Source organism: Nesoenas mayeri, assembly GCF_963082525.1.
Source record: "Nesoenas mayeri genome assembly, chromosome: 8".
Lineage (NCBI taxonomy): Eukaryota > Metazoa > Chordata > Aves > Columbiformes > Columbidae > Nesoenas > Nesoenas mayeri.
The window spans coordinates 21,005,688-21,033,340 of NC_137554.1; the positions used below are offsets into that span (position 1 = coordinate 21,005,688).

At 42.9% G+C, this 27,653-nt stretch overlaps 2 protein-coding genes across 6 annotated transcripts in view; one reads left to right on the forward strand and one right to left on the reverse strand.

Annotated features, from left to right (window-relative positions):
- The window catches only part of ZFYVE9 (zinc finger FYVE-type containing 9), a 57,664-nt gene extending 41,669 nt beyond the window's left edge, over window positions 1-15,995 (forward strand). For 2 of the 3 annotated variants that reach the window (XM_080348573.1, XM_080348574.1), the window contains exons 11-19: window positions 3,690-3,914; window positions 6,089-6,171; window positions 6,902-7,006; window positions 9,696-9,846; window positions 11,301-11,381; window positions 12,696-12,858; window positions 13,665-13,770; window positions 14,766-14,942; window positions 15,736-15,995. In XM_080348573.1, the coding sequence (XP_080204699.1) occupies window positions 3,690-3,914; window positions 6,089-6,171; window positions 6,902-7,006; window positions 9,696-9,846; window positions 11,301-11,381; window positions 12,696-12,858; window positions 13,665-13,770; window positions 14,766-14,942; window positions 15,736-15,897 (1,253 nt within the window). In that variant the 3' untranslated portion in view covers window positions 15,898-15,995. Of the gene's footprint in view, window positions 1-3,689; window positions 3,915-6,088; window positions 6,172-6,901; window positions 7,007-9,695; window positions 9,847-11,300; window positions 11,382-12,695; window positions 12,859-13,664; window positions 13,771-14,765; window positions 14,943-15,735 lie in introns of those variants that run through there. The other variant, XM_080348575.1, reaches the window with a different exon arrangement.
- Window positions 15,996-16,332: 337 nt separating this feature from the next.
- Window positions 16,333-27,653, reverse strand: part of CC2D1B (coiled-coil and C2 domain containing 1B) — a 36,688-nt gene continuing 25,367 nt past the window's right edge. For all 3 annotated transcript variants that reach the window (XM_080348744.1, XM_080348743.1, XM_080348745.1), the window contains 5 exons: window positions 26,091-26,142; window positions 25,001-25,100; window positions 21,270-21,360; window positions 20,477-20,607; window positions 16,333-19,275 (listed from right to left, as the gene is read on the reverse strand). In XM_080348744.1, the coding sequence (XP_080204870.1) occupies window positions 20,488-20,607; window positions 21,270-21,360; window positions 25,001-25,100; window positions 26,091-26,142 (363 nt within the window). In that variant the 3' untranslated portion in view covers window positions 16,333-19,275; window positions 20,477-20,487. The remainder of the gene's footprint in view (window positions 19,276-20,476; window positions 20,608-21,269; window positions 21,361-25,000; window positions 25,101-26,090; window positions 26,143-27,653) is intronic.

A 27,653-nucleotide genomic window follows, 5' to 3' on the forward strand; every position in this document is an offset into this window, starting at 1 on the left:
GAAACACAGTTCTGTGCTTAAAATGTGTAACAGTGCAGTGGGTTGGGACTGACCATGTTAAGTTGGTAATAGCACCTTATCCGTGGGGCCTTGACTTGGAACCACTTTCAAAGACATGGCAGAAAATGCTGACAACCCCTGGTCAGCGCAGGAATATTTGTGGGGCAAGCCCAAAGTCTAAAGAGGCTTTTCAACTTGGGTTTGCTGGTTGAAAAGGGCACTGGAGAGGTGGGTATGAAAACACTTGCTTGTTTCTTCCCATGTTCTCCACATAGCAGGCTCTTACAAATAATGAATTGCAGCACAACTACCTAATCCAAATAGTTTCTCCTCTTAATAGTGGTAACCTACTGGAGCTGGCACTGTGCGAGCTGCTTGTGTCAAAAGAAGTAATTTATACTGCTGTGGTTTATGGTAGCAAAGTGCTGAACAGCTGAGTTGCAGATTCCGTTCTGAGGGTTTGTTGTTTTTTTTTCATGTTTCTGTTGGCTGAAAAAATTCTTGTTAAGGCATCCCAAGCACGTGAGCCTTGAAGCTCCATCTCCTGAAAGGGAAAACATAAGTAGTCGTCCCTTTCTGCTGCAGCACTTGGCATCAGTCACAAGTGGAAATGTCTGATTGCTTTGTCATGCCGGTGGGCAGCAGTGCACAGCTCAGAACGACGCGGTGTCGTACAGCGTCGCTTTGCCTGGCCTCTTGCACACAGAAAAGGATGCAGAATTCAGTTTAGCAGTTCATATGCTTCATACATGTGAAGGTTAGAAAAGATTATTATGGTCATGGTATTGGCACTGAGAACCTCACCAAGTAATTTTACTATCAGGCCTGTGGCTTCTATTTGGGTACGAACAGATGGGAAGGGAAAAAGGAAATATAAATGAAGAAGAGGAGATTAGTGAGGGTAGGTGGGAACTGCAAAAGCAAAGGAGTTGAGATAGCAAGGTGCCACCAGCTATTTTATATAAGAGAAAATCTTTCTCATGAACACTGGCTGATACATTGGTTTGCGCTCAGTAGCAAGATGCTTAGGTTAGTGCATTAGCAGCGTGTTCACTGGGCAGGCAGTGGTGTCACAGCACAGGCTGACATGGAAATGCATTTGCACATGGGCAGGATGGATGATTTGCAGCAGCTGACAGCATTTGATGTGGCTCTATTAATCATGTTAGTCCTTCAGTCTGACGAGTACCTACTTTTCATCGAGTATGCTCAGCTGAGCATTACAGAAATTGTAGCCACTGTGAGAGCTCTGGAATTTCATCTGGGTTGTTGGTGTCAGCTCTGGCTTGTGTTTATCTGTAAAATTACAAATCATCTTCACAGGATGGTGACAAATGGTGAACGAGCTGCGCCCTGCTGTGGGGTGCCTGGGCTGCCGAATCCCGTCACCTTCTAACTCAGAACTTGAGAACTTAGTTTTGCGCAGCACCTTATGGGTGCAGACAAATAAATATTCCCCTAAGGTACCCACCAATTTTAATAGCAAGGAAACCCCTGAATTTATTTGTTAGTCAGAGTATAAAAGGACCCTTTTGTTTACAGTCCTCCTGGTAGCTGTATTTACAGCTGGAGGTCCCACAGTAATGTGAAGGAAGCAATCACAGAGTCAGACTGGTTGGGGCTGGAAGGGACCTCTGGAGATCACCCAGTCCAGCCCACCTGCTAAAGCAGGGTCACCAGAGCAGATCACACAGGATCGTGTCCAGGAGGGTTTGAATGTCTCCAGAGAAGGAGACTCCACAACCTCTCTGGGCAGCCTGTTCCAGGCTCTGGCACCTCAAAGGAAAGAAGTTTCTCCTCATATTCAGATGGAACCTCCTGTGCTTCAGTCTGTGCCCATTGCCCCTCATCCTGCCATTAGGCACTGCTGAAAGGAGTCTGGTCCATCCCCTTGACACTCACCCTTGAGATATTTATGAACATTGATGAGAGCCTCTCTCAGCCTGCTCTAAGGTGGTGATTGTGCCAGGGTGGCCAGGAGGGAAGCAGAGGAGCACGGTCACATCTCCAGAGCGAGGGCAGGAGAAGCTGTGTTGTTCTTATGCCAGTGCTGGCTTGATGGGGAGTTGCTGTCACTGGGGACTTTCACAGGGGTTCAGTGTAAAGAACAGGCTTGAGCGGGCTCATTGGTTAACCTTTCCTTTGCTGGCCAAAACTGTGCCTACTGTAGGTATTTGCCTTGCATTTGTAAATGCTTATGTATGATTTTTTAGGCTGTTTTGCAGTATAAAAATAGAGAAAGCTTAACTTGACATCCTCAGTAATGCAAGTATGATCTTCAAAGCTGCACTTCTGTGAATCATGTGAAAGGGAGAAACCCTCCTGTTATTGTCCAGCTGATGTGCCGGCTGGAGACATGCATATCACTGCCTTGAGTTCAGATACAAGCATGCCATTATGAGGTGGTGGAGAAAGAGCAGAAGCTCCTACTTAGTCTCTGCGGGTGCGAAAGCCTGGGGTTGCTGCAGGAGGCCAGCAATGAGTGCCTCGGACCCATGCGGTTCCTCAGGACTGCTGTGATCAACCTCACCGTGTGCTCTGAAATGACTTGTGTTTTTCTTTGGAAGCAAATCGACGCTATTAATATTCACATCTCCCTATGGAGAATTGGGATCAGCTGTTCTGTACGTTATTTGCATGCTGTTGTCATTTGATAGAAGGAATCATACCGTGGTTCTTTACTTCAGTGTTAAATGCTGTGTTGGATGCTATAATAATCTAATCAACATTCAGATTCATTCAGCCCTTCCAGTGTAAACATTTTTTTGAAATTAAGAACATCAAAGAGTAAAAATGTGAGCAAAAATTAGTGATGTTTCTCCCTCGTGTCTCTCTCAGTTGCATCTTACATTAAGTATACTAATTAAATAAACACTCTTTTGTGTAATTCTTAAAATGACCCAGATCTTCAATATGTGTCTGAGCAGGCACCCCAGTGGTTTGCCTAAAAGGAAGGACAACCGGTGGGCGTTAATCATCTGACCAGTTGCACATCTCTCCCTTAACCACAGCTGGGTCTAAAAGTTTAGTTCAGTCAACAGCAGCTTCTGCACTGGAAACCCCTGGAATATCTGCAGACGCTGAAAACAGGGTTTCTTTGGGTGCTTTTGTAGCGCTGGGCAGGGGCTGCAGGTACCAGTTCCTCAGCAGCAATACTGGCCTGAGCTATCCTTCTTCCCTGGCTGTCATGGTATACATCCTCCCCTCCGTCATGCTGCCTCTGCCGCTGGAAACAGGCAGATCTCTGTGAAATGGGCAGAAATGGGGGAGGCAAGTGTCCCTCCCTGCTCCCCAGGGGAGGCGGCAGGTCTGTGGTTGTACGTGCTGTCCTGGGACGCTTGCAGGCACAGCGCAGGTGCAGAAATGGAGCGCTGTGTGTGTACCTACAAAACTGACTTCCTCCCCGTGATGGTCACTAAGTACATGTATCACCAAAGGTGCATCAGCTGGAGATACCATGGCTTTGGTAGCTCTAGTCTATAATACATTATTCCATGAGCAGTTTTGCACGAGAGGTAACCTGAGCCCCCATGTGCAGCAGATCATTGTTTCTTGTGTGATTAATAGACATTAGTGCTTTGGGAAGCAAAGTGAGTTTAAGTGATTGTTTTTTTGCTCTTCTGAAAAACTCTTTAAATTCTTGATATAGCTCTCAATCTAGTGAAGTAATGAGCTTTTCTTGTTCATAGGTAACGTTGTTGGCAACCTGGGACACTCCTTTTTCAGCCAGAGCTTCCTTGGAAGCAAAGAACACGGAGGGTTCTTGTACGTTGCAGCTACGTATCAGTCCCTGCAAGACCTGGTGCTCCCAACCCCACCGTACCTGTTTGGCATCCTCATTCAGAAATGGGAGACTCCCTGGGCTAAAGTGTTCCCCATTCGGCTGATGTTGAGACTTGGAGCTGAATACAGACGTAAGTAATGTGCATTCTTTTAGCTGCAGTTATTTCTGCAGGAGAATACATTCCGGTTTAGAGCACGCACACCCAGCCCTAAATGGTCAGCTGGCAAAGCCTCACAAGCTTAAGCAGGCAAGTGAAATTTATGTTTTATACCCACATTGCATCCAACTAAACAGCAGGGCCGTACTGAGGTTTTGATATAACCTACAGCCTTTTCACAGCTGTACTTGTTGATCAGGGGGATTTTTGTGGAGACAGATCAGGTTCTGAGTAGCTGTTTGCAGTTCACTTAATGACCTGAAATAGAATTAGGTGCACAAGAAGTCATTTAGCTGGTGTCATTGGGACAAAGGAGAGCCTTTGAGATGAGCTCTTTCCATGAGCCTTCACTGTTAGGTTTTGAAAACCACGCTCATTTTCCAGAAAGTAAAAATATGTGTGCAGGGGTAACTGACCTCGCAATTTGTTGCAAAAATTCTGTTGCAACTAGTAACACATGGGCTGCAGAGAGTGTTTCAGCCCAACAAAATCTTAGCAGTTGGCATGAAATTAGGATAAAATCTTTTTCGAAAGACATTTGCTATTGCTGGAGCAAAGAGATTATCAGAAGTCTGACCACTGTGAGGGGCCAAAATGTGCTTCCTTGGTCATCTTCTATTTTAATTGGCATATCTTTTAAATCTGAATTACGATGAAAATGGTATGTTAATTTTTTTCAAAACTTTTTAACAAAATAAGTCTTAGAATATGCTTTGTAAGGATTTTTAAATTTAATTTGTGATGTGTAGGGGAAGTTGAGAATTTTTCAAAAAATACATATGTTACAGGAAAGGAAAAAGAAAATCTTTAAAATTTGCTTTCTGAAGATGATGACTGTAGGTTAAACTTGTCTGAAGAGACATTAATGTTAAAGGTGTGTAAGTTTTTGAGTGTATCCATGAGGTTTTTAAGTAGTTTATTCTGTCAACATTTAGAAAAACAAACAAAGATGCTCATATTTTGGATGTGACATCTGTTTTTGAGCACATAAACAAATGTTTTGATGTTCACAGAAAGACCTGTTTTGACTCTGCTGGGAAGCTGGGGTTTGGATCACTTCTTTAGCTGGGGTTTGGATTCAGGCGTATTCACTAATGCTGTGCCAGCTGTCACTGCAGATCACTGCCTCGGTGCCCCCTTGGAAGGGATTGCATTTGTGTCCCAGGTTTCCTCCAATACACGCTCTGGGTTTGGTGGAATTGTCAGACACTGTGCACGAGTTGGTCACGTCAGCTGTGTGGTGTGTGCGCAGGACCTGTGATGCTTCCCAGATCATCAGCATGGGGAAGCTGGAGCTCATTTCTGTCAGGAAATCCTGATGATGTTATTTCCAACCTGCTGAGAATTTTGTAGCCCCTTGTGTCTACCTTGGGAACCGTGAAGATGTGCAGCATTTTGGGAAGTCGGGCTCGGTGGTTGCCTGAGGATAGTTTAGGCACCTTCCTTCAAACATGCATTTAGAAACCCTTGGCATCACGTGTTCCTGCATGAGTCATGTTTCAAGCACTGTTACGGCTTCTGCTGCAACATAATGTAGTGTAGCCAGATCCATACGGTGCACTTTGAATTGCGTCATAGATATTTTACAAGTATGCCTAAGCCAAGGAACGCAGGTGTTTTGCATTGCTCACATACCATGAATGTAGTTTTAATTGGTTTTGACATACTCTTGTAGGCAATTTGCCATGTTTTTATGAAATCATAAAAACAGAAAATTAAATAATCTCAGTATTATCACTTGAATATCACTACATCAGCCACAGTTGGTTATGATGCTGTAGTGGAGAGCAGCAGGATGGTCATACAAAAGGGAGAAGCCATTTCCAAGAAGCTGCCTGAGAAAAGCCTTTAGAAAGGTCATCTTGGCCCTCAGTGTCCAGATTGCTAGTTTCAGTCTTGCAGTGTGGCACTTGCAGGCATTCCATGTAGTGCTGCTTGTTTCTGGCAGGGTGGGCAAGGAGCCGTGACACGTGTAAGGTGCGTTGTAACGTTAAACCCTTCTTCCCTTTCTGCTTTTTAAACTCTGGTCTTCCTCCCAATCTCTGCTTTTGCTGCTGCTCAGGAGATTGTATTGGAGTCTAGTTTTGCAGAACCTCCATATGTAAATTTGAATCTGATCTTTTCTGGTTTATTTTCGTTTATTCTAGTTTATCCATGCCCACTTTTTAGTGTCAGATTCCGTAAGCCTTTGTTTGGAGAGACTGGACACACGATCATGAACCTTCTTGCAGTAAGTGCTGACACTGATTTTGCACATTCCACGGGTGTGAATGGGTCAGTGTGGGGAGAACCGTAATCCTCTTATATGTAGTAGCTGGCACATGGAGATGACCGGAGGAAATAGTGGGTATTTGGGTGAATTTACCTGCTGCGACTGGTATTGGATGTTGGCTTTCAACAACGTGGTGAATCGTAAAAAGGTGCCCAAATCCACATCCCAAACCTGGCCACCTGAGAACATTTGGATCTGGAAACAAGTGTAGTAATTGCTCACATTCCTTCCTCAGAAGGCCAGTGTGCAGTCCCAGCTCTCTGCTTCTACAGAGCTTCCACTGAAGCAAAGTTATTAGCTCTGCCTACTTTGTTAATATTTTCAATATAGAAAATTCTCTTTGATGCATGACCTAATTTTGCTGCTGGAAAAACTAATAACTCCATCCAGTAATGTAACGGTACATAGAGAGCGAATTTTTGTACATATAGTGATGACATTCAAGGCTGCAGAACATTAATTTTGATGTAAGAAAATCAGTGAAATGGCTAACAGTCACGATGATGTTTTTTCATTTGTGTGCTTTGATTATGTAGGTTAAAAGCCATGATGTCTCCCTCCCTGCCTTTCAGTCAGCGATTACAATTATTTTAATGGGCTAATGAGTAGTCACTAGGATAGTTATGAAGCCTACGGTGGTAATTATTATCGTCATACCTAACTTTTAAAAACTTACTTTAATTACCAGGACTTCAGAAATTACCAGTACACGCTGCCTGTGGTCCAGGGTTTAGTGGTTGACATGGAAGTCAGAAAAACCAGCATCAAAATTCCTAGCAACAGATACAATGAGGTAATGTCTATAAGAAATAAGTTTGTATACAGTTTCTTTGTGGTTGGAGGACCTGGGATCTAAAGGAATTTCATTTTACTCACTACCAGTAGGGAAAACTGCATCTAAAGCAAATGATAAATGCACGTTGCACACGTTTTGAGAGTGAGTGAGGGTGGCTCCACAGGAAGAAAACAATTCCATTTAGTATTAATTAAACTCTTAAACTCTTCTCCTTCCTGTTTTTAAACTGTTTACATAAAGTGTAATTGTAAATAACAGAAAATACTGGTTTGATCTGAGCAAATAAGCTGGCAAACTTTACAGTTGAGGTAAACCAGGGGGAAAGGTGTATTAGCTCTTCTCACCTATTTTCTGTGTGTGTGCTTGCAGCATTTATTAGTATTTGTTGGATTGGTGTTTATTTTATGTAAAATGACTTTCGGCATCTCAATTTTATACTTGATTTCTGGTGTGAGAAAATCAATCAGTGTCTTTAGGATTTAGTTGAGCAAGCTTAGTGACAAGATATTTGAACGATAACAAAAGAGAGCAATGGAGAAGGTGATTGATTTTGTGAGAGAAGAGGGTAGCTTGGTATTTTGAAACCAATCAGCATTTGTGGTGAGAGCCAAGCCACTGGGCAAAATGGTATTTGTAGAAGTTACTGTTGTACCAGAGCAGAATATAGCTGGAGAGAATTGCCCTGCAAAAAGCATTTGAATAAAATAACAGCGAGAATAAAGACATAAATTTGAAAAAAAAAAAGAAAAAAAGAAAAAAAAAAAGAAAAAACCACATTCTTAGGTGAAGTTTAAAAAAGATGAAACTGGTGAAAAAATAAAATAAAGGTTCTATTAAAAGGTGAATTAATTCTTGATGCAGCTATGAGAAAATGGAAAAAGTCAGTAAAGTTTGCATGAATTAAATAGAAATTGGCACCCAAGATGCAGTTCAGTGTTCGCTGGGCCTGGTGTTGGCTTTGGTTCTGTATCTGAACCACACACTGCACTCAGCTGGCCTCAGGAAATGTTTTGCACTAGCAAAATCTCTGCATTGTCTTCAGGTTCTCTTTGCCAGTGAGAAGCAGGGATTCAGTTTTTTAAATGGAGAAAGTGTTATTTATGTAACATTATTGCTTGCAATCCAGTTGAAAGATTGAATTACTTGAGATTTTTCATCTGAGTATAGTTTGAATTAAGATGAATTAAGCCACAAGACCTTTTCTTTTTTCTCATGTGAAACAGTACTTAATTAGAAAAGTGTGTCACTCAAACTCTTTAGAAATTGAAAACCTTGTTTTAAATCTCATGGATGGACTAAATGTGGAGAATCCTGACTGCAATTAACAAATTAAATATTAATATATAGTTTTACTATTAAATATTTTTATCTTCAAAATTATTTTAATTTTCTACAGCTTCTAGTGAGCCTTAGTTGCCTATTTAGTCCCTCAGCAAAGGTGACTGTCATTGTTTAACCAGTGCCCATGTTAGGAACTCCAGGTGCCGTGTCCGGTTGTTTCCTGTTGTGCTCAGGCAGCTCCTGCACTCCGTGTTTCTGGAGCATGACATGATCGACTAGATAATGAAATACACTGTGGTCTGATGCAAATCCTTAATTAAGTTTCCTCCACAAACATTACACCTGTGCACATTTGTCAATAGTGAGCATCAGCTGATGTTCCTGACACTATAATTAAGGTTTTATGTTAGAGAGAGACAATGTGTTGTGTGCAGTGTAGATGTTTGTCAGCTGCAGGGAGCAGAGGATGGGACTGTGAGTGCTGTTCAGAGATGGCAAATAATTCAGCATTTCCCTTCTCTTCAAGGTTTTCAATGTGGGGGCCTGTAATGTAATTTGCCTTTTCTTATTTTAAGCAAAACTTTTTGGTTTTGAAACAAATTCCAGAGATGATGCCCTCTGTTTTCCTTTTGTATCAAAACTCCTGTAGTCTGAGCCTCCATGAAGAGTAAGAGATGAGAAAAGGAGAGCAGATACATAATTTACAAGAATATTCGGTCAAGGCATGTAACTAGGTGTATGTTAGATGCTAATCAGCAAAACTGAAGGGCAGATACATCACAAACATTTTTGGATGCTTTTTGGAGGCCTTCTCTGCAGAGAATTAAAATCATTTCTGGATGCCTATGACTCAGATCTTTAAAGTATTCAAAAGGGGAACATGGATCCCAGTTTCACCAGTTCATGTGGGTGACACACGCAAACTCTAAAACTTTGGTGTCTGGTCATGGCAGAGCCAGGATTAAGTGGCAAAACCAAGATTAAATGCCACAAGTCTGAGTGCCAGTCTAGCACTGAACTGTGGAGGCAACATTTATGATTTCTGTTCTAAGCAAACTGCAGTTGTGTAAACAAGCCAGATATTACCTCCCAATGGTTTTATGATTTTTTCCTGTTAATGTGGTTTTTTTTTAACAGCTGTTGGTAATAGCTTTTGCAACATATGCAGCTTAGCTACCCCATATTCTGTTTATCTTAATTACATAAAAGGTGGCACTTTAAAGTATCTAGATGATATAAGACCTGAACCCTCTTTTCCAAAGCAGTTTATGGTTCTGGGTGCTAAAATTTGACCTGAGAACATGAGCACCACTGAGAAGCTTGCTCTGTAAACTCTTCCAAGAATCACCTATTTATGGTTGTGCTTGACGAACAGCATGGAAACGAGAACCCTCTTTGTTTGCAGATGATGAAAGCCATGAACAAATCCAACGAGCACGTCCTCGCAGGGGGAGCGTGCTTCAACGAGAAGGCCGACTCGCATCTGGTGTGCGTGCAGAACGACGATGGCAACTACCAGACACAGGCCATCAGCATCCACAACCAGCCCAGGAAGGGTGAGCGGGCGCCGCGCCGGGGCTGTTCTCTTCTGTGGTCCGTGTTGCTTCTTTGCCATTTGTGCGACTCGTTCTGGCACTTGGCTTTGTGAACCAGTCAGAAGTGGGTCTGTCTGTGTTTCACTGTGTTTCTCCTACACACTCAGAGAAAATAACCCTGAACGGGCAGCTTTGTGAGACAGACACGCAACACAAGGAATAGTAACACATTGCTCTATCTGCCCTTCACCCCCTCGGTGTTTTATTCCCCTTGCACAATCCACAATCTCGACTGTCAGGGGACACACTGTACAGTTTATGCCCTGTGTGCAAGCCACATCACACTTCTCTAGGTCAGTGGTGCTGTTCCAAGTTTGTTTAAGAGGTGTTCTAGCAATTTCGTTGCTCAAGCAGACATCATAAAATAAACCACATCAGAGCTTGCTCGCTTGTAAATATGGTCACACTGCTTGCACAGTGCAGCCGAGGACTTGGGGTGCTCCAGAGGTCATGGTGCTGGAACTGGCTTAGACAACATCTGTACGTGAATAATGAGAACTGTGTCTGGTGTTATTGGAGACCACAGGTGAGGTTGTGGGTGCCTGTGCTTGACCTATACTCAGTGAAAGGAGGAAGATCAGGTTTAATAGGAAAGGTAAATAGGAATAACCAAAACCAGCAGCATTTTGATAACGCATCTTCAAGAAACTCCTCGTGTTTGCCTCAATTAGACCATGTAATTTCCAGGCTCTGTTTTTGTTGGAGTAAGCTGAAAGGCTGCAGCAGCAGTGCACTGACAATTTAAATATTGTGGGTTTGTGGCAAATTTCTGGCAGAGACATTTCTATTGTCTCCAAATGAGAGCAGGCAAGACGAAGGCCAACTTTTGTGGTCTGCAAGTATCCCCAGTCACTCCAGTGACTATACTGGCATGGGATGTTGGTTCAGGACTGATGGTCTTACCTGACTTCTGTTCATTTTACGTATGGGACAAGAAGGATTTCCAGCAGGAATGGCATGATGCTTAGTGGTCATTTAAGATAATTTTACTCTAAATCAAGTGGCTTTGAGCTGTGGCCTTGCCAGGGGGTTGCTGTTACAGTGTGATCCATAAACAGCTCGCTCACAATCTTTGCCAGCTGTGCATGAGCATTTAGAAGTTAATTAGGTGCTTGGTTACCCTAAATTAGTAGTCCTGAAACTCAAGGTGTGTATGGGGAGAGGGAGAGTGATGAAATATGAGCATTTATCAAGGCTGACAAAAATTGTTGACCAGTTTAGAAAATAAATGGGTGATGTGCCCTTTCCATATCCAAGCTTGTGATGTGCATTAGAGTCACCATAATTCTAAGCAGCATTTGTCTTGATTTAGATTAATCACCTCTCTGGATGATAGAGCTGCGATACCTGATCACTGTGTAAAGCGTTGTTTTGATGAAAACCTCACTAAATCATGCCTGTTGTTGTTGTTGCAGTGACTGGTGCCAGCTTCTTTGTGTTCAGTGGAGCTTTAAAATCCTCTTCAGGCTACCTTGCCAAATCCAGTATAGTAGAAGGTAAGAACTGAGCTGCTTGCTTAAAACACGCTGCATCCTTCTTACCATGGCCCAGCTCTGTAGTTACCAGGGCTCTGCTGTTACGCCTTGGGCATTTCAATCATGCTGCCGCTTCAGCTTTACCCTGCTTTTTAGCCAAAAAAAAAACAAACCCTGTTTCCTTTAATGAGGAGGAACTTGTCCAGATGCTGTAGAACAGGGACACAAGAAAATGAGGGTAAGATATGAAGTATCTGGCTTGCGAGCCTGTGATTGCTTTACTGGTTTGGTTTGAACAAGGAAATTGTGAGCCTAAGAAATGTGGAATGTATAATCCATGGACCAGGAGCAGGAAGCCCTGCTAAACTTATACTCAGTTCCCAAACAGCTCTGGAGTTATGCACGATTACAAATGTGCATTGTTGACATGCTTGTATGTGGGCTGATGAGAACATGACAAGTTGGAATTGTCGAGCTGGTGTGTCTCTGATTTGGTTTGTTCTTCCATTACTCGTTGTCATGTCACAGGAATAAACGACGACTGTGTACACTGGATTAAAGCTGTTCTCGCTTAGTTTGCTGAGCTGCAGAGCTTTGTAGTCTAACCTTGCTGTGGATGTGACAGTGCAGACAGCCGTGTTTCAGGTGTGCTCCTTAGTTTGTGAGCGAGGTGCACAAGAAGCCCAGGTGTGTAGCCCCTCAGCACAGCTCCACTGACAAGCAGTGGCTCCTGAAGCTCCAAGAGCTTGGAGCTGTGTGAACGTGGAGCCTGTGGGGAGGGGTCACCCAGGGCTGAGGAGCAGCCGTCTCACTCTAAGTCAGGATATGTGGGCCATTTATACCATTTTCCATGTCTAAATTGCTGGTTTAGTGCAAGAGAGAAGTATGGGTGGATTCAGGCAAGGAGCCTGTACGTTGGGGAAGTGTATCATTCCCAGGTTATTTCCGCAGTAAATTAGACTGATCTCAATCCAAATTCTGTATTTTTGCCACTGTCAGGTAAGCGGTGACTTCCCAAAACCTGTGTCACCCACAAAGTGCTCCTTCAAGCACCAACAGAGGTGACAGTGGAGTGGAGGGCGTCACATGGCGATTCTGAGGGTAGAAGGACAATGTATGATCCCTGTGTTTTCCCCAGTCAAGGCTCACCTGTGCTACGCTTTCGGAATCGGAGAGTTCAGAAATGGTCTTGTGCAGCACTGCTGCTTACAACTCTTAAAACAGATGTTTAATCTTTCTCTTACAAAAAGAGGAAGGATGTTTCTTTCTTTTTTTCTGTATAGGCTCTGTTCAGTGTGGCTTATTTTGGCTTACGAGGATTTCTTGGTTCCCTAGATGGAGTGATGGTCCAGATAACTGCGGAGAACATGGACTCTTTGAGGCAGGCCTTGAGGGAGATGAAAGACTTCACCATCACTTGTGGCAAAGTAGATGCTGAAGATCCTCAGGAACACGTTCATATTCAGTGGGTAGAAGATGATAAAAACTTTAGTAAGGGGTAAGTAGAGGAGGAATTACTTGGCATGGAATAGTGACTGTTTGACTGTACTTGTTAAAAATTTTAATTGATCTTATAAGGTGCACAAGTCTTCCAATCAATAGGAATTACAAGTCTGTGCCTCTATTTTGAGTGATAAGATGCAATTAAAGGTAATGAAAATGGAATTGAGATAGCAGAGCTTTGAGGCATCAACTTAGGAAGTTGTCAATGCTATGGATTTTTTTGCCATTGCTAATATCCAGTTATTGGAAACCACTAATCTGTCTCCAGCACTCAGTGCTGAACCCTGCACATTGTGGTCACTTTTTGCTCTCCTGGTGCTTAGTTTGCATTAAGTAGTGCTGGAAATAAAGTTGCTGACCATCAACAGTGTAATTGAGCTCTTGACAGTTAAGGCAAATGAAAGGTGTACATGGCAGCTGAAGCGGTTACGGCAGTAAAGCGCTGGTGTGATGGGTACAACGTTTAAGGAATTGGCATCTAGAAGGAAGGGTACTTCTGTAGTTTCAGGCTCTCTGGGTCAGTCTTAGGTTCTGTAATTAAACTCTGGGCTGTGTAAGTAGTGTTTCAGGTATTGCTGGCCTGCACTGAGGTTACAAAAGAATAAAAAATGGTACGAAATGCCTCATTGCTGTTTTACCACCCTATAAGCTCTCAGTGCTGGTGTGCAGCTTTGTTGCAAACCTGCAAGGAAGGTCCCTCCTGCACCTGGTTTGTCCCCCAACACTGTTCTCTTTTGCACCTTTCTCTGTTCAGCTCTCACCTTCTGAGTCAGACCTTACCCTTTTCCCTCCCTTTCACAGTGTTGTAAGCCCTATCGATGGCAAATCGATGGAGTCTATAACAAGCGTGAAGATATTTCACGGCTCAGAGTACAAGGCAAATGGAAAGGTCATTCGGTGGACAGAGGTGAGTCAGTCAAACTGAGCTGCATGTAAACCAACACTTGGCATTTTGGGGATTGCAACTCCTGCCTCGTCATCTTTCAACCTGCTCTGCCTACTGACCAAAATGAAAGCAGCCAGTTGTACAAAACAAACCTGTATTCCCTTTCCCACATGCAAGGGAGATTCAATACAGGATTGTGCAGAATAAAATCCCGTCAGGGCGCTGCACTCACTGTCCCTGCACATGTACCTTTCTTGAACACGGCGGAACCCCAAAAAATACTTGCTCACTTTGTTACCCATGGTAACAGTTGGTTTCACCTGCACTGTGTTAAAAAACTACCTTTCTCACCAGAGGCAAGTCTTAATAATTATTGATTTTAAATGTTATTTTGAGCCATCTTCTCTAAAATGTTGCAAGTCAAAAGGAAAGTGCTGTGGCATAAATCACATGCAGTACCTGCTCCATTAAGCAGCTGCTTGTGTAGCTGGTGCTGGCTGTGACACTGCCAGCACACAAATGCTGATGTCACAACATTTCTGGAAGTGTTTCACTTCACCTGCTCAGGAGGAACCAAGTTACTCACTCTACAGCTTGTCACCAGAGGATCCTTTCTTTCCCAGGGCTCAACACAGCCCCGCTCAGTGACAGTAACACACATCTTCAGCCTGGAAATGTATTTTTTTTTTACTAAAAATGTTAATTTTTCCAAAATTAACTTCTATTTAAAACCAGGTTTTTAAATTAAAAACTATGTGCAGTACCCAGTGAATTGCCATAATGAGGCTTTTGACCAGAACAGAAAGTTTTTTGAGAACATGACTATTTAAATATTTCTTTTGAAGTTGTTTTTTTAATTTTCTCCCTCAGGTGGCTTTGCCTTCAGGGTCTTGTGCTGGTCTGCCCTCAGCAGCTCTTCTTTAATCTTCATTTGGAAAAGAATATTAAATGGCATCTCAGTAACCTTATTTTCTAGAAAAGCCAAGCGTTAGTCTTGTGTTACCTCTTTCTTTCAGGTGTTTTTCCTGGAAAATGATGAGCAACACAATGGTCTGAGTGACCCAGCTGATCACAGCAGATTGACTGAAAACGTGGCAAAAGCTTTCTGTTTAGCTCTCTGTCCTCATCTTAAACTGTTGAAAGAGGATGGAATGACTAAGCTAGGGCTGCGTGTTACACTCGACTCAGATCAAGTAAGTCTTGAATAGTTTTGGTTTAACTGGGGTGTGGGGGGGTAGATGTTCCCTTGCTTGTCCCCCAAAAGGAAATGCAGCACTCCAGCCTTTCTCTTGGTTAAAAAATACCAATATCACATGCTAATCTACCAGTGTTGATAGCTGTTTGGTGTTTTGGGACATCTGTTAAAATTGGAAAGCTCGTGCCCAGCCTGACTTAACACCAGGACTGACCCCCATGTGCCACTGGCAGTACCTGTGAGCAGCCCAGCCATGTGCTCAGAGGAGACTGAACTGGCTTTTTGATGAAAAGTTAAAGACAGGAGTGATGAAATGCATTCTCAAGTGAGCACACAGTGTTGGTCACAAGCGTGGCTGCTCTTAAAAGGGTTGTGTATGAGGCAAAGAAACCGAGGGAAGGTCCCTTCCAGAGCTCCTGACAGCAGCAGCCCCCAGCAGAGCGAAGGGTGTCCTGGCAGGACAGCTGGCCTTGCCTTGGACTTGTTCTTAGCGTCACCCAGCTTTTAAATACTGCGCGACTTAATCTGATAACAGCGTGTGGCTCCTGCTGATCTGAACCGTCTGCTCTGACAGAGCAGTAGGAAAAAGAGGCTACTTCTGTCTAGGCAGCCACCAGGAAAACAAAGAGGAACAAAAACAAGTGGAAAAGCTGCTTTAGCGCCTGTCACGTCCCACGCAAGTGCTCAAGTGCCCCGGGCAGAGACCGCAGCACCTTGCACGGCTCATCCCCCTTTTCCTACGCCACACTTGTGTCCTGCTCTCTGTAACCCCCACTCCTTGTGTTTTGTAGGTTGGTTACCAAGCTGGGAGCAACGGGCAGCCCCTGCCCTCGCAGTACATGAATGACCTGGACAGTGCCTTAGTGCCGGTGATTCATGGAGGGGCATGTCAGCTCAGCGAGGGGCCCGTCATCATGGAGCTCATCTTTTATATCCTGGAGAACATCTCATAAGAGGACTTCATTTTCTGTTCAGACCTGTTCCAGCAGCAGTTGTATCTGAATCATTTGCACTTTAAAACTGGAAAAATTAAGCTTTTGTTAACACTATTGGAGAGGAAAATGGGGGGAGGAGGGAGGGACAGTTGTTCCATAATTCTGAATCTTCTATGCATTGTCAACAACCAGAGGATCAGGGCAGCTTCTATACTACAACATGGCTATGCTATCCTTGCAGCTACTCCACTTCTGTTACTGTTTAGAGAAATGCTCATGTTTAAAGACTTACAGTCGTGTACTCTAAATGCTCAAACGGGTGCAAAGATCACTGGGGCATAAATAAAAAGTGAAACTCCAGTCTTGTACTGTTTGTAGATGGACACGTAAGAAACAACAATCAAGACCTCCGTGCTGACCTCATCATAATGCTGTTTGTGGTTATTCTGTAGACATTAAAAAGCAACGTTTACATTATTTTGACCAAATTATTGGTTGAAATATGCCTGGAGTAGCCCTTGAGAGATGTGGAACGATTACCCAGCCATAACTCCATTTGTTTATGTGTCCAAACGAGCAGAAGGGCAGGCAGGTGCGGTATTATGTAAACTTGTGTGTGTGTAATAGGCTAGTTTACTTTTTTCCTCTATTTACTATAAAAACTCATCACCTGGGCAGATTTCTATAATCTCCTAGACCACCTCTGCTATTCTGTACTTTGTTTACAAATCTGTATGAAGCAGAGGAGATATTAGCCCTAAAGTGCAGTTATATCTCATTCCTCTTCCCCATAGGTCCTGCTTTTTGAAGAAAAGGAACGCCCAGGGCAGCTTTCAGTGTCCTCCCTGCTGTGTGCTGTAGCTATCGCCAGTGTCACGTACACTTTGTATTAGCAGCACTGTGTAAAAGCTTACCTGTGCTAACAGAATAGAGCAGCTGGGTTTGCATGTTCTGCTGAAACAAAAAACAAGCAGCTTTCTGGTCAGCTCTGAACACTTGCACTGGCCCAGTGCTCCTGTCTCACCTGAGAGGGCATGAGTAAGGAAAGCAGCTGCTCACGTCTGTGAAGCTGGAGTTGAGACTCAGCCAGAGGAAACATGGTTCCACATTCCTACTGTCTCCATGGAAAACTGCTCAGCAGGGGGAAGAACTGAGGGCAGGACAAGGGGTTTGGTTTGTTTAGCCAGAGCCGTGCAAAGCAGCTGAGTCTCCCCCAGAACAGCGGGGAAGGTTTCCCCACCTGCCTGTACAGAAAATTGTGAGAGGAGAGGGGCTCAGTTATGGTCAGTCTCTTTCAGACCTTGCATCGTCAGCCGGTGCTGGTGGATGCAGAGAGGATTATTCTGGTTTTGCTCTATATGAGTAACACAGGTGGCCTTTCAAATAGAAAGGGAAGCGCAGGGCTACTGTGAGACTGATGCTCTATGTTTTAAACAAATATACAGCACCAGCTGGGCAAAGGAAAAGGTAACTGCACACGTAGCAATGTATTTTATGTAAGGACAGCACAGTGTATGTACAGAGTGCAGTTGCAAATAAATAGCTACTGCTTCTTTTTAAAAAGAAAGCAAACAGTCCAACAAATCCAATACTGCAAATTGCAGCTGTCAGCACCCAGCACGGGGAGAAGGCCGGTCAGAGAACTGGCAGCAACTCCAGACCTAAGTGCTGGCCAGCAAGAGGTAGCACATGGCTACAGCTGAATTGGTGAGTTACATGAGAGTGCAACCTTACCTCTGGCGTTCGGGGAGAGGTGGCTGGCTTCACACAGCTTGTTTCATGTTGCACGATGGACAAACCTTGAACTATTGCACAATCAGTAGCCTTCCTATGAATTTGTGCAGCAGAACAGGACTGAGGTGACTTTCAAACTCCCTGTGCGCTGTTGGGACACAGCGCTGCGCTACCTACTGCAGGTTCTACAAATCAACCACCTCCCTTCTTCAGCCTGCTCTCCAGCTTTGCCACAGCAGCGGCTTTCCAGTTACCTTAGTTGCATTGTTATGCTTAATAATGCAGTAAAAAAGGTGAAAAAAAAAATCTTCATCTTCTCTTCCTTTGCCCCAAAAGTCTTTTAGGTTTGGATTATGTTTGTGCAAAACATTATCAACTGGTGACTGACATGTTTGCTTCAGCCATAGCCTTTTAAATGACCTTAATTACCATGTTGTTAAGAAATGAGTACTTGTTTTAGAAAAAAAATTGTACTTTAAAAATTCAGTTAGTTAACACTGCAAAAAACTGCATATTATATTTTTATTTTCAACATGTAGTTTTGTATATTAAATTTATTGAAATTAAAACCCAAACACTGTATTGTCTTCATCTGCTCAGAAGGCAGAGGCAGCGCTGCCTTACTTGTCTGTTCTCTGTTCTGCCTGCAGCCTCGCCCAACGCCAACAGTGGGTGCTGGAGCTCCCGCTGCCCAGGGCAGGCACGGCCTCTCCTCTCACATCACTCACTTCTGTTACCTCACCGAGATTTAAAAACACAAACGTATTTGGTACCATACGCTGCTGATCAAAAGCATTCCTGAAAATACTCATCATCTGTTTTTCTATATGACAAAGAGTGGCTACTTTCCCCATCACCTGGAAGAACTGTAAAAGCCTATCTTTGTAAAAATACAAGGAACATTTGGGAAGCAGCAGAGCCTAGCATACTTTTTTTTTTCTCCTTTTTTAAAATTAAAAAAAGAAGAAGGATGAAGGCACAGTACCCGGGCTGCACTGAGCAGGCAGCGCAGCAAGCATGGCAGACAACGGGGAGCCAGAACAAACACGCAGATCTGTAAACACTGGCCGCTAGAAGCCCTGCACTCTTTTCTTCTGAAAGGCAACATCCCATTGAACTTCGTGTCGTGATGGCACGTGCAGAGGAGGGACACCCGGCTGCTCGATTGCTGCCGAAGGTGTCTCTCCTCTATTTTAGGAAACAAAAACCCAAAGCAAACAGGCCTTGATAAGAGAGAACAGAAAAAGCGGTAGCAGACTGTTCACTGTACCACGCTGGCTGCTTGTACACTTGAAAAAATGAATTCCAGGAAAGGTCTTACCTGGGACTTGACTGAAAAGTTTCTGCGCTGCCTCAGGGAATTTTTAAGAGGCTGAACTTGTCACACACCGCTATGCATAGTTAACGTAACATTCATCCTGGCGCTACATTAGCAGTCCCACGTTAAGGCAATTCTGTCTATTTTCTGTAGACTAGTAACAATTCCCTGCAGCAGCGATTTCCAGAGCCTTACATTTGCCTTACAGTTATTAATAAGCACTATGGCTGTTATCAAAATAGACATTAGGTTCAGTAGTGCATTCTTTTAACATCTTTGGTGCTTGCAGCTAGCAGCATCTTTCTACATACGTTCATCTCACATCTTCTTGCGTTCCAATGGATCTGGAAAAAACAAACAAACATCATTTGATGCAGTATTTTAATGGATGTTCACATTTCAAGGCCCAATTATACGTAAAACACTGACATGAATTTTCTGGATGATCGACAAGTGAGGACCTCAGTTTCATGATATCAGTGATTGTGTCCAACTAATCTGGATTTCTTTCAAACATCACATGTACTTTTAACAGATTGTCTAAAAAACGCTGTCTACAAAACTGCTAAATGGAGGTTATTTAGGTTGCTGTATCAATTGCTCTATAGAAAAAGCAATGCCCACGAAACAGCAATTCTGCCATGTGTCTCCAATTTGTGTTCTGAGTCTGGGAGAAATAGGAGTATGTCACCATGCAATAAAAACTGATTATAAAACATATATAACAGTAGGGTGAACTAGAGCTTCCACTGGTAGATGGACTTTGGTACTTCTTACCCTTCCGTAACTTTATGTAGAAAATAGCTTTAAAAAAAAAAAAACAACACCAAAATGTTTGATTTATTTTTTTTTGAAGAGAGAATTTACAACACCTAGAATGCGTGAGAAAGGAAGATGAGCTCCAAAACTGAGCAGTTTCCATAGGGGCTGGCAAGAAGAAGTAGCTGACCTCTTTCATCCTTCTACTACAGAGCTGCTGTGGCAGCACACAGCTCGTCTTTTGTACTTGATAAAGAGCACAGTGAGCACCAGGCACAGATTTTGGGTAGCCTGGATTCAACTGTTTCTCCCTGCCAAGAAGCCTCAAGTATCCAGAAGAAAGCCCATCTCTGATAGTTTCCCTTTCAAATAAAGTCAAGCAGACTTCATGAGGCAAACAAACACCCTTCTCTAGCTTCTGGTCAGGGAAGAAGCTAATCCTGAAAGCTTTTTTGTTAACAATAAGGATGAATGGAAAGTACCCTCTCTCCTAGAAAGGATTAGTCAACCTTATTTTCTAAATTATTCTAAATAAAGGTCATGCTAGAAGTTCTCCCTGCATTTCAAGGGATTGTGAAATGGCGTTTTTGATTTACAAACTCATCAGAGATTCTGTAACCTCGTTTCTGAAATGATGTCAGCTCACCACTACAAATATAAAGACAAATGGTATCAAAGCCAGAGCTGTGTAACTGGGTCAATGTCAACAATGACATTATTCAAGCAGAGTTGATCTGCAGCCCTGTCAAGTTCTGGCCAGAACATCTTTAGCCACAGCGTTCATACCTCAGACAGCACTAATGCTCAAGGACCAGCCAGTTTTCTGTGACTGTTTGAAGATCTTGACCACTGAGGGGCTCCCTGAGTCGCACTTTCACTTCCAGTTTCCCTCCAGTGGGTTTTCTGCCATCAAAAATCTGAAAGAGCCACAAAGAGAAGTGCGGTTATCACACATACAAATGATAATGTCCAACTGTAGCGCCTCGGGCGAGCACTGACTTTATTTCCCTGTGACCAGAAGATGACAGAGACCACTGGGAGCCGTCACAGCCCTGTGCTCCCGGCTTCACCGCTCAGCAGAGCGGGTCCCAGGGCGGCACCACCTCTGCGGCCAAACCGCCAGCCCAGGCACGGCCGGGCTCCGGGGCAGCCGCGTCCTGAGCGCGTCCGTGACACAGCCCGAGGGACTTTGATTTTTTAAGGCTTCACTTGGTGATCTCCCCGTGGACCTTCCAGCAGCTCTCTCCTCACCGTGGCAGTCTCTGCTTAACCCTTTGACTTGTTAGCTATCAATATGGATATTTTGTGGGAAGCACCTCATTTTTTTGGTCCTGACAAAGAAAGCTATCTTGATACAGAAAATTTGCAGAAGAGAGACCCCAAGAAGCTCCTGGTATCAGAACACTCACAGCTAGGACAAGCTTCAAGAGATGAAAAACAGCCCATTGTTGTTTGTCAGAACCACCCAATACAAAACTGTCAACCGTGTACAAACACACTTATGCAATGCGAATATTCATTTTCCCTTGGTGTTCAAATCATACTCACTAGAAGAACACACCTCACCCAGAAAACATACCTCGATGATCTCTCTGACTTCACATTCTGATTCCAGCTTTTCCAGTTTCAAGTGTGCTGTCCCCACTTGCTTGTCGCTTCTGAAAAAGGACCTGTTTCACAGAAACCTTCCTTAGTGGAATGGGTGAGGGCTTTTTTTAACATTAAAGAGAAATTAGGTTAAGAAGTCATCACTATTTGCACCATCACTGCATACAGGAGGGTGAGTCGAGATGCTGCCAGAACCCTGCAAACCAGAGTATGAGGGGCAAACCCTGAGAGAAGCAGACTACAAGATACAGAAATACTGATTTTTTAAATTGTTCTCTTGCAAGCAAATTGAAGATGGGGACAGTAGTGAAGAAAAACAAACAACCAAACCAGCGCTTGGAATGGCAGCAGCTTCTGTCCCTGCACAGGGTGACAGGAAAGAATGGCCTGGCAGCCAGGACAACCAGCACCAGCCAGGACAGACAGCAATCTGCTGCCACAGGCTGTTTAACACAACAGGCTGAAAAATTTCCCAAGGAAGCTGCATCTCTCACCAAAACAAACATTTCACAGGCACACGCTGGTTTTGGCAAACTGCTGATTAGGAAAAAGTTGCATGAATCATTCTGTTTCATCTTGATAAATCAAAACACTCAATTTCAACAAGTAAAACATTTCATTTCAGCTATTGTTTTGACTCACCTTCATACTGTTAGATTTAACACTCAAGAACTATGATTTTAGAATTTCTAGTCTGCTGAAGTTAAACACAGAACATTTTTATCCTGCAAGGAAAACAATCAACTTCTTTCTGCTACAGTCACTTCTGTTTATCACCTTCGCCTTACCAGAGACAGGTGTTGCAATCTTTATCTAGACAAACTCCTCCAGAAGGCCACAGCTGAGACTAAAACACACTAATTCCACAGAAGTGTGCAGCTCAAAGCTCTGGATTCCCTGAATCCATCTCCAGAAGGTTTGATAACTAAAATCCAGAGATGTGGAAGCAGGAGAGCCAACCGGCCACACCTGTCCTGTTCTAGATATGAAATCTGCCAGGAATTCATTTTTTTATGCCATTCTATTTAGGAAACCAAACTAACAAAAACATCCCCAAAACATCCACCCTTCTTCAACAAGACCTGACAAGTGCAATGAACACTCTGAAGACTGTTACATGGATCCTCATGATGGTGTCATCAGTGGCCGTGGTACCCGGCACATGAATCCCAGACATGCCTGCAATTTCCACATGAACATCTGAGAACCCAATTGTATAAAATCTCTGCCTGGCAAAGGACTGAGGTTGTTTCCTCACACCCACCACCTCAATGGCTGCTTCAGTCATAGAGTCTCCAAATGGCTCATATCAACTGCAGTCTAAGAAGCCTGTCACCCAGACTTTGGGCTCACTTCCTGCCTTGGGTGCTCAGAAATGCCATCAGGGATGCTACGGCTCCTATAAAACCTCTATAGACGAGGACAATGGTCAGGTACTGTTAGCGAGCTGGCGGGAGGGAGATCAGACACTTCAGATGGGAAGAGGAGCATCAGAGCACAGCCCTGAACCCGCTGGAACACGTGGTGAAGCGCTGCTGGGAAGTACCTCTGTTCCAAAATCCTGTTGCTGAAAGACCTGAAAGACGCCAGCTCAGTCAAAGTGCTTCTTAGTTGTCAGTTTGTCCATCTCAACACAAATTGCAGTAGTACAGGAAAATAATCCTGCAGGTCCCTCAAGGGCTGCCAGTGCTGCCTCTAAACACAATGCCTGCGAATTCTGTGGACAGGAAGCCTTCCAAAGATGAGACCGTGTTCTCCATCGATGAGATTAGACTCACAAAATCATTTATAAAAGTTCAGAATTCATTATCTTACACGCTAGAATGCTTCCTTAACTTCACAAGCACCTTACAATGAAGAAGGATTACATAACTGTACTGCAGCATGTTGGACACTTTGTTCATTAACTTAAAAAGAGAATCAGCAGTTCTTCTACCTGAATTTTTTTAAAGCATTTTCCCAATTTATAATTCAAGAAACAACGAAGACTGATTATTCCTCCCTGACCAGTTCCAGGGGGTTTGCAGTGAAAAATGGGAACTTGCTCTAGGCCGTGGCTTCAGAAACAGCTCTGGGGAAATCTCCTTTTATCTTCAGAAGCTTTTAGCAGAGGTTTAAGGAGAGCCATTTCCTTTGGAAAACTGCTTCACTGGGTTTTTACTTGAAAGTGTGTTTTTAAAATGAAGTTTAATATATATCTGACCTGAAACAAGTTCCCTTTGCTCACTGCAATAAAATATTATCTGGGAGGTGGTCAAAGAGCGACCACAGACCCCAAAACTACAACATCTACAAGCATTTCCGAAAGCATTATTCATTTATAGTCCTGAAGAGAGTGCACAGACAGCATTTAGAGAAGAGCCCGGATCACTTAATCCTCTCCTTTCTCCTAAGAAGATGGCCAGGGGAAGGTCACAGTGGGCACTTCTTATTTTTCTCCTTCCCATTTGCTATTTTGTCCTGAGACAAGTGTCTCCTCAACTTGCTGGGTTCCTGCTCTATGAACAGAAAAACATCAGAACCCGAAAAGAGACAACTCACACAGATATTCTTTCTCGTCTTCAAAAAGGCTTCAAAGGCAAATCTGAAGCTGGCTTACAATTAGTGAATTAATGGAGAGTGTTTCCCAATGAGTGAACTTAAGCCTGAGCTCAGACCTTAAAAACAAGCATGGCGCCAGCTGGTGGGAGAGGAGGATATACCCCATATGTGCAACAGTACGAAAAGGAGAGGGGAAAAGGTTTTAAACAAATGTAAATGCTTAACAGTTCTCTGCAAGAGAGGCAGGATCTCTAACAGTGAGATCTTGAACAACACAGCAGTCAGGACCAATAAAGAAAGAAAATCAGCTTTTTCTTCAATGGAGATGTAAATGGAAGATCTGGTTAAAAACAGTGGGACTTGAGTTCACAAATTAAAACACCTACAATTTGAAAACCACCTCAGGGAAGCTACAGATCATTTCTGCATGTCCCAGTAACAGAAACAAAGAACAGCACAAAGAGCCAGCGAGACAAAACCAGGTTATCTAACATCCCATCCAAGTCAAGGATCACAACCAGCTCAGGAATTAATACAGGCCACTCACATTTTGAATAAATCAGTAATGAGCCCAGATAAAGGACAACTTCCCTGAACATTACCAATTCTTAACATCCATCTCATCTTGACCTCTGAGATGAGGCGAGTCTGTCTCTCTCCAGACAGTCGAACAGTTTACTAGCAGTGCTCAGTAAATACTGTAAGATCCTCAGAAAAAGATAAATACAAAAACATAAGACTAGTTCTGCCATCATATGTCATCTGCTTTACTGCTCTTCGTATTTTGCTGCCACTTGTACTTCATTATTCTACTAAGTTCTCCCCACAGGACGTTTAAATCTTCTAGTCGTGATGACTAAAACCAGCTTGGATAAGAATCAAAATGATTTGAAGCTGAATCATTCATTACCTTCTCAGACTCATCAGTTCCTCTTAACACACTAACCCTCAGCCAATCCGCCAGTTATGAACCAACTTCCCTGAACTGCATTATTTTCATCCTCTCAGGGGAAAACAGAGATCAGGCACATTTCGAAAGGACTTCTCAGACAAGAGATCTAGACAACTCTTTTTTGCTAACTTAAACATTGTGCTTCATAAATTTCAGCTACAACACCCCTTTCAGAGAAGCAGCGACAGGGGAGCAAGCTATAGACTTACCCTTTATGAAATACTTCAAACTTAATTCCTTTGGACCGAATTGCTCGTCGAAAACCTCTGTGATTTCGGTTGATGTTTAACTTAAACAACTGGTTGTATTCTACAATCAAGACATAAAAAAAATGAAAGAAAGCTGTCAAAGTCAAATTATGCACAGTGCTCTACAACTCAGACCTGTGTTTATCTCAGTTTGGCCCATTTGTGAAAGACACTTCACATCCATACGAAACTCCTCAGGAGGTTGTGTCAGTCATTAACAAGTCGGTGTCCCTGTGCAACAGTTCATCCCTGTCATCCCCACTTTACAGGGACAGAAGCAGCAAGTCATCGTGAGGAGGTGATAGCAAGTTACTGGAGAGCCAAAACTGCAGAATCTAGGTCTTTTAGCAGAATGTCTGTGGCTAAAAAATGGTACAAAATAATAAGGAAAAAACATAGGAAGGTTGGACTGACTGGGAAGGGGCATTTTGATAAATTCCCAACTAGTAATTTGGATACTGAATTCAAAGCTGTTTTGATATTAGATGGCTGCTTACTGCAAGAATTGAACAAAACAATATAGCAATAAACCAAATTCAGAGTGCAAGATGATTAATTCTAAAATACATAAGTTTAATACTGGTATTCAATGGCCATGTACAAAGGGCTATTTTTCAAAAGGTTCAAATAAAGTATTTTAGTTGGTTTCAAGACACATTGTCTTAAAAAAAATAAATCTGCAATGATGATGTTTTGCCAGGTTTTGAAATGTCAGCTGATTAGCAAAAATCATGACAGAATTGCCGCTCTCCCAGGACACAAAATCTGACTGAAAACCATCTAATCCACGGAGACATTAAAATTAAGAATTTGACTTGTTTAATAAGGAAAATTTATTTACCTGGCCCACGTCCCAGCAGGGCTGACAGCAACAGCTGGAACATGACTGGGAACTCGATGATTTCACTAATTCATAACACAATAACTACAACCAGTACTGGGATGAGGGTGGAGAAATTGCCAGCACAGCTGGACTTCACCCTCCCGTGAGCCCTTTCATGCAGTTCCCAAGGTGCCACATTTTTCCCACTGTCCCAGAAAAAGTACTAACCTGGACAATTGTTATTGTTAATTACAGGTGTTTTACTCTTCTGAGGTTGCTCCTATTAAAAGAGACACACATGACACAAACCCATCAGATATTACTTCAAAATGCAGAGTAGTAACCATTTTTATTACCAGCTCTTTTTTACATCTATTCAAGAAAAAGGAGGTTCAGGGGTTTATCTGAATTATGAGTCAGGGTACATTCAAGACTAAAATCGTTGGGTTTCTTTGTGGTAACAAGTATAATACTAGATAAAGAACAAGCCAAAGCATTATTTAAATATAAGAGCCACCAATAAGCTACACGGTCACACTCAATTCAATCCAATCATCATAAAGTTCTGACTGCACCTGTTAAGCTACATGATAAACTACGCACGTTCCACGACACGGTAGTTTTGTTCCTATAATAAGCTACACAAGGAATTCATCACAAATCACTCAGGGAATTGCCCTACTATTATTTTGCGTGACAATCAATCTGCCACCAAAATTAATTAACTTTTAACCTAAAGCAGAGTACGAACCAAATCTCTGGGGACTGAACAAGGACAATGTGACCTAATTATTGCAGCTACTTTGCAAAACTGATTTCAGCTGTGAAGGAGAAAGATGGTGTGTTTGAGGGTTGGTTAAGCAGTAGAGACCTGGCTTTTAAAACAAAATAGATTAAAAGCAACTATGCTGATTCTTATTCTCCAGAAAATTACCCAATACAGACCAATTTTGTTTTCAGCCACCCTAATGGGGTGAACTCCTCCATTAAGGCCTCACATAACACAAACCTGATCTGTCCATCACCAGTTTCCCACAGGTAATTGAATTTATTTCAGTGGATTTGCTGCAGAATTTATTATGAGGTAAAAATCCAGGCTCTGCACTCTCACAGGGCAAAGTATTAGTCCTGTAAGAGCAAAGATTGGTTTTTGCCCTACAGAGGAAGCAGCAGAAGCCCCAGCACCTCTGCTGATAGTAAGACCAGACACCTCTCTTGACAATCCCTTCTCTAGCTCAATGGCTGCAGTATTTCTCAGATCAGAAACTGCTTTTGAAGTTGAGTGGAACAGGATGACACTGGGGAGTTTTAAGGAAACAAGCAATATATATATGTATACATATATTTTTATATACTTACACATATATACGCACATGTCTACATGCATATACACAGAAATAATCATTAGTAAGGTCAAGAAACTTGTGTGGCCTAAGTCCTTTCTCCAGATACGCACATATTTATTTGCTAATTACATCACCAAGAATCACATGCATTTATTTGAGGACAAAGATTCACCTTTTCAATCAATTACTATAATTACAGAAGACGCCCAAAAGAAATGCCTTTAACAGCCTGTTTTCTTAAAGGAATGGGACTTAGAGGGAGACAACATCTAAGGTGGCCTCTCTCCCCTAGTGACAACTTTGTGTGAGTTTGGCTGAAGCTACCAGGGTAAGAAGTTGAAAGAAATTACCACCTACCAATTTTGCTAACAGAAAACAGGCCGATTAGTGTATTTGGGGGTGAAAGGTGGGCAGAGCTGAGCACTGCAAATGCTGGTCAGCATTA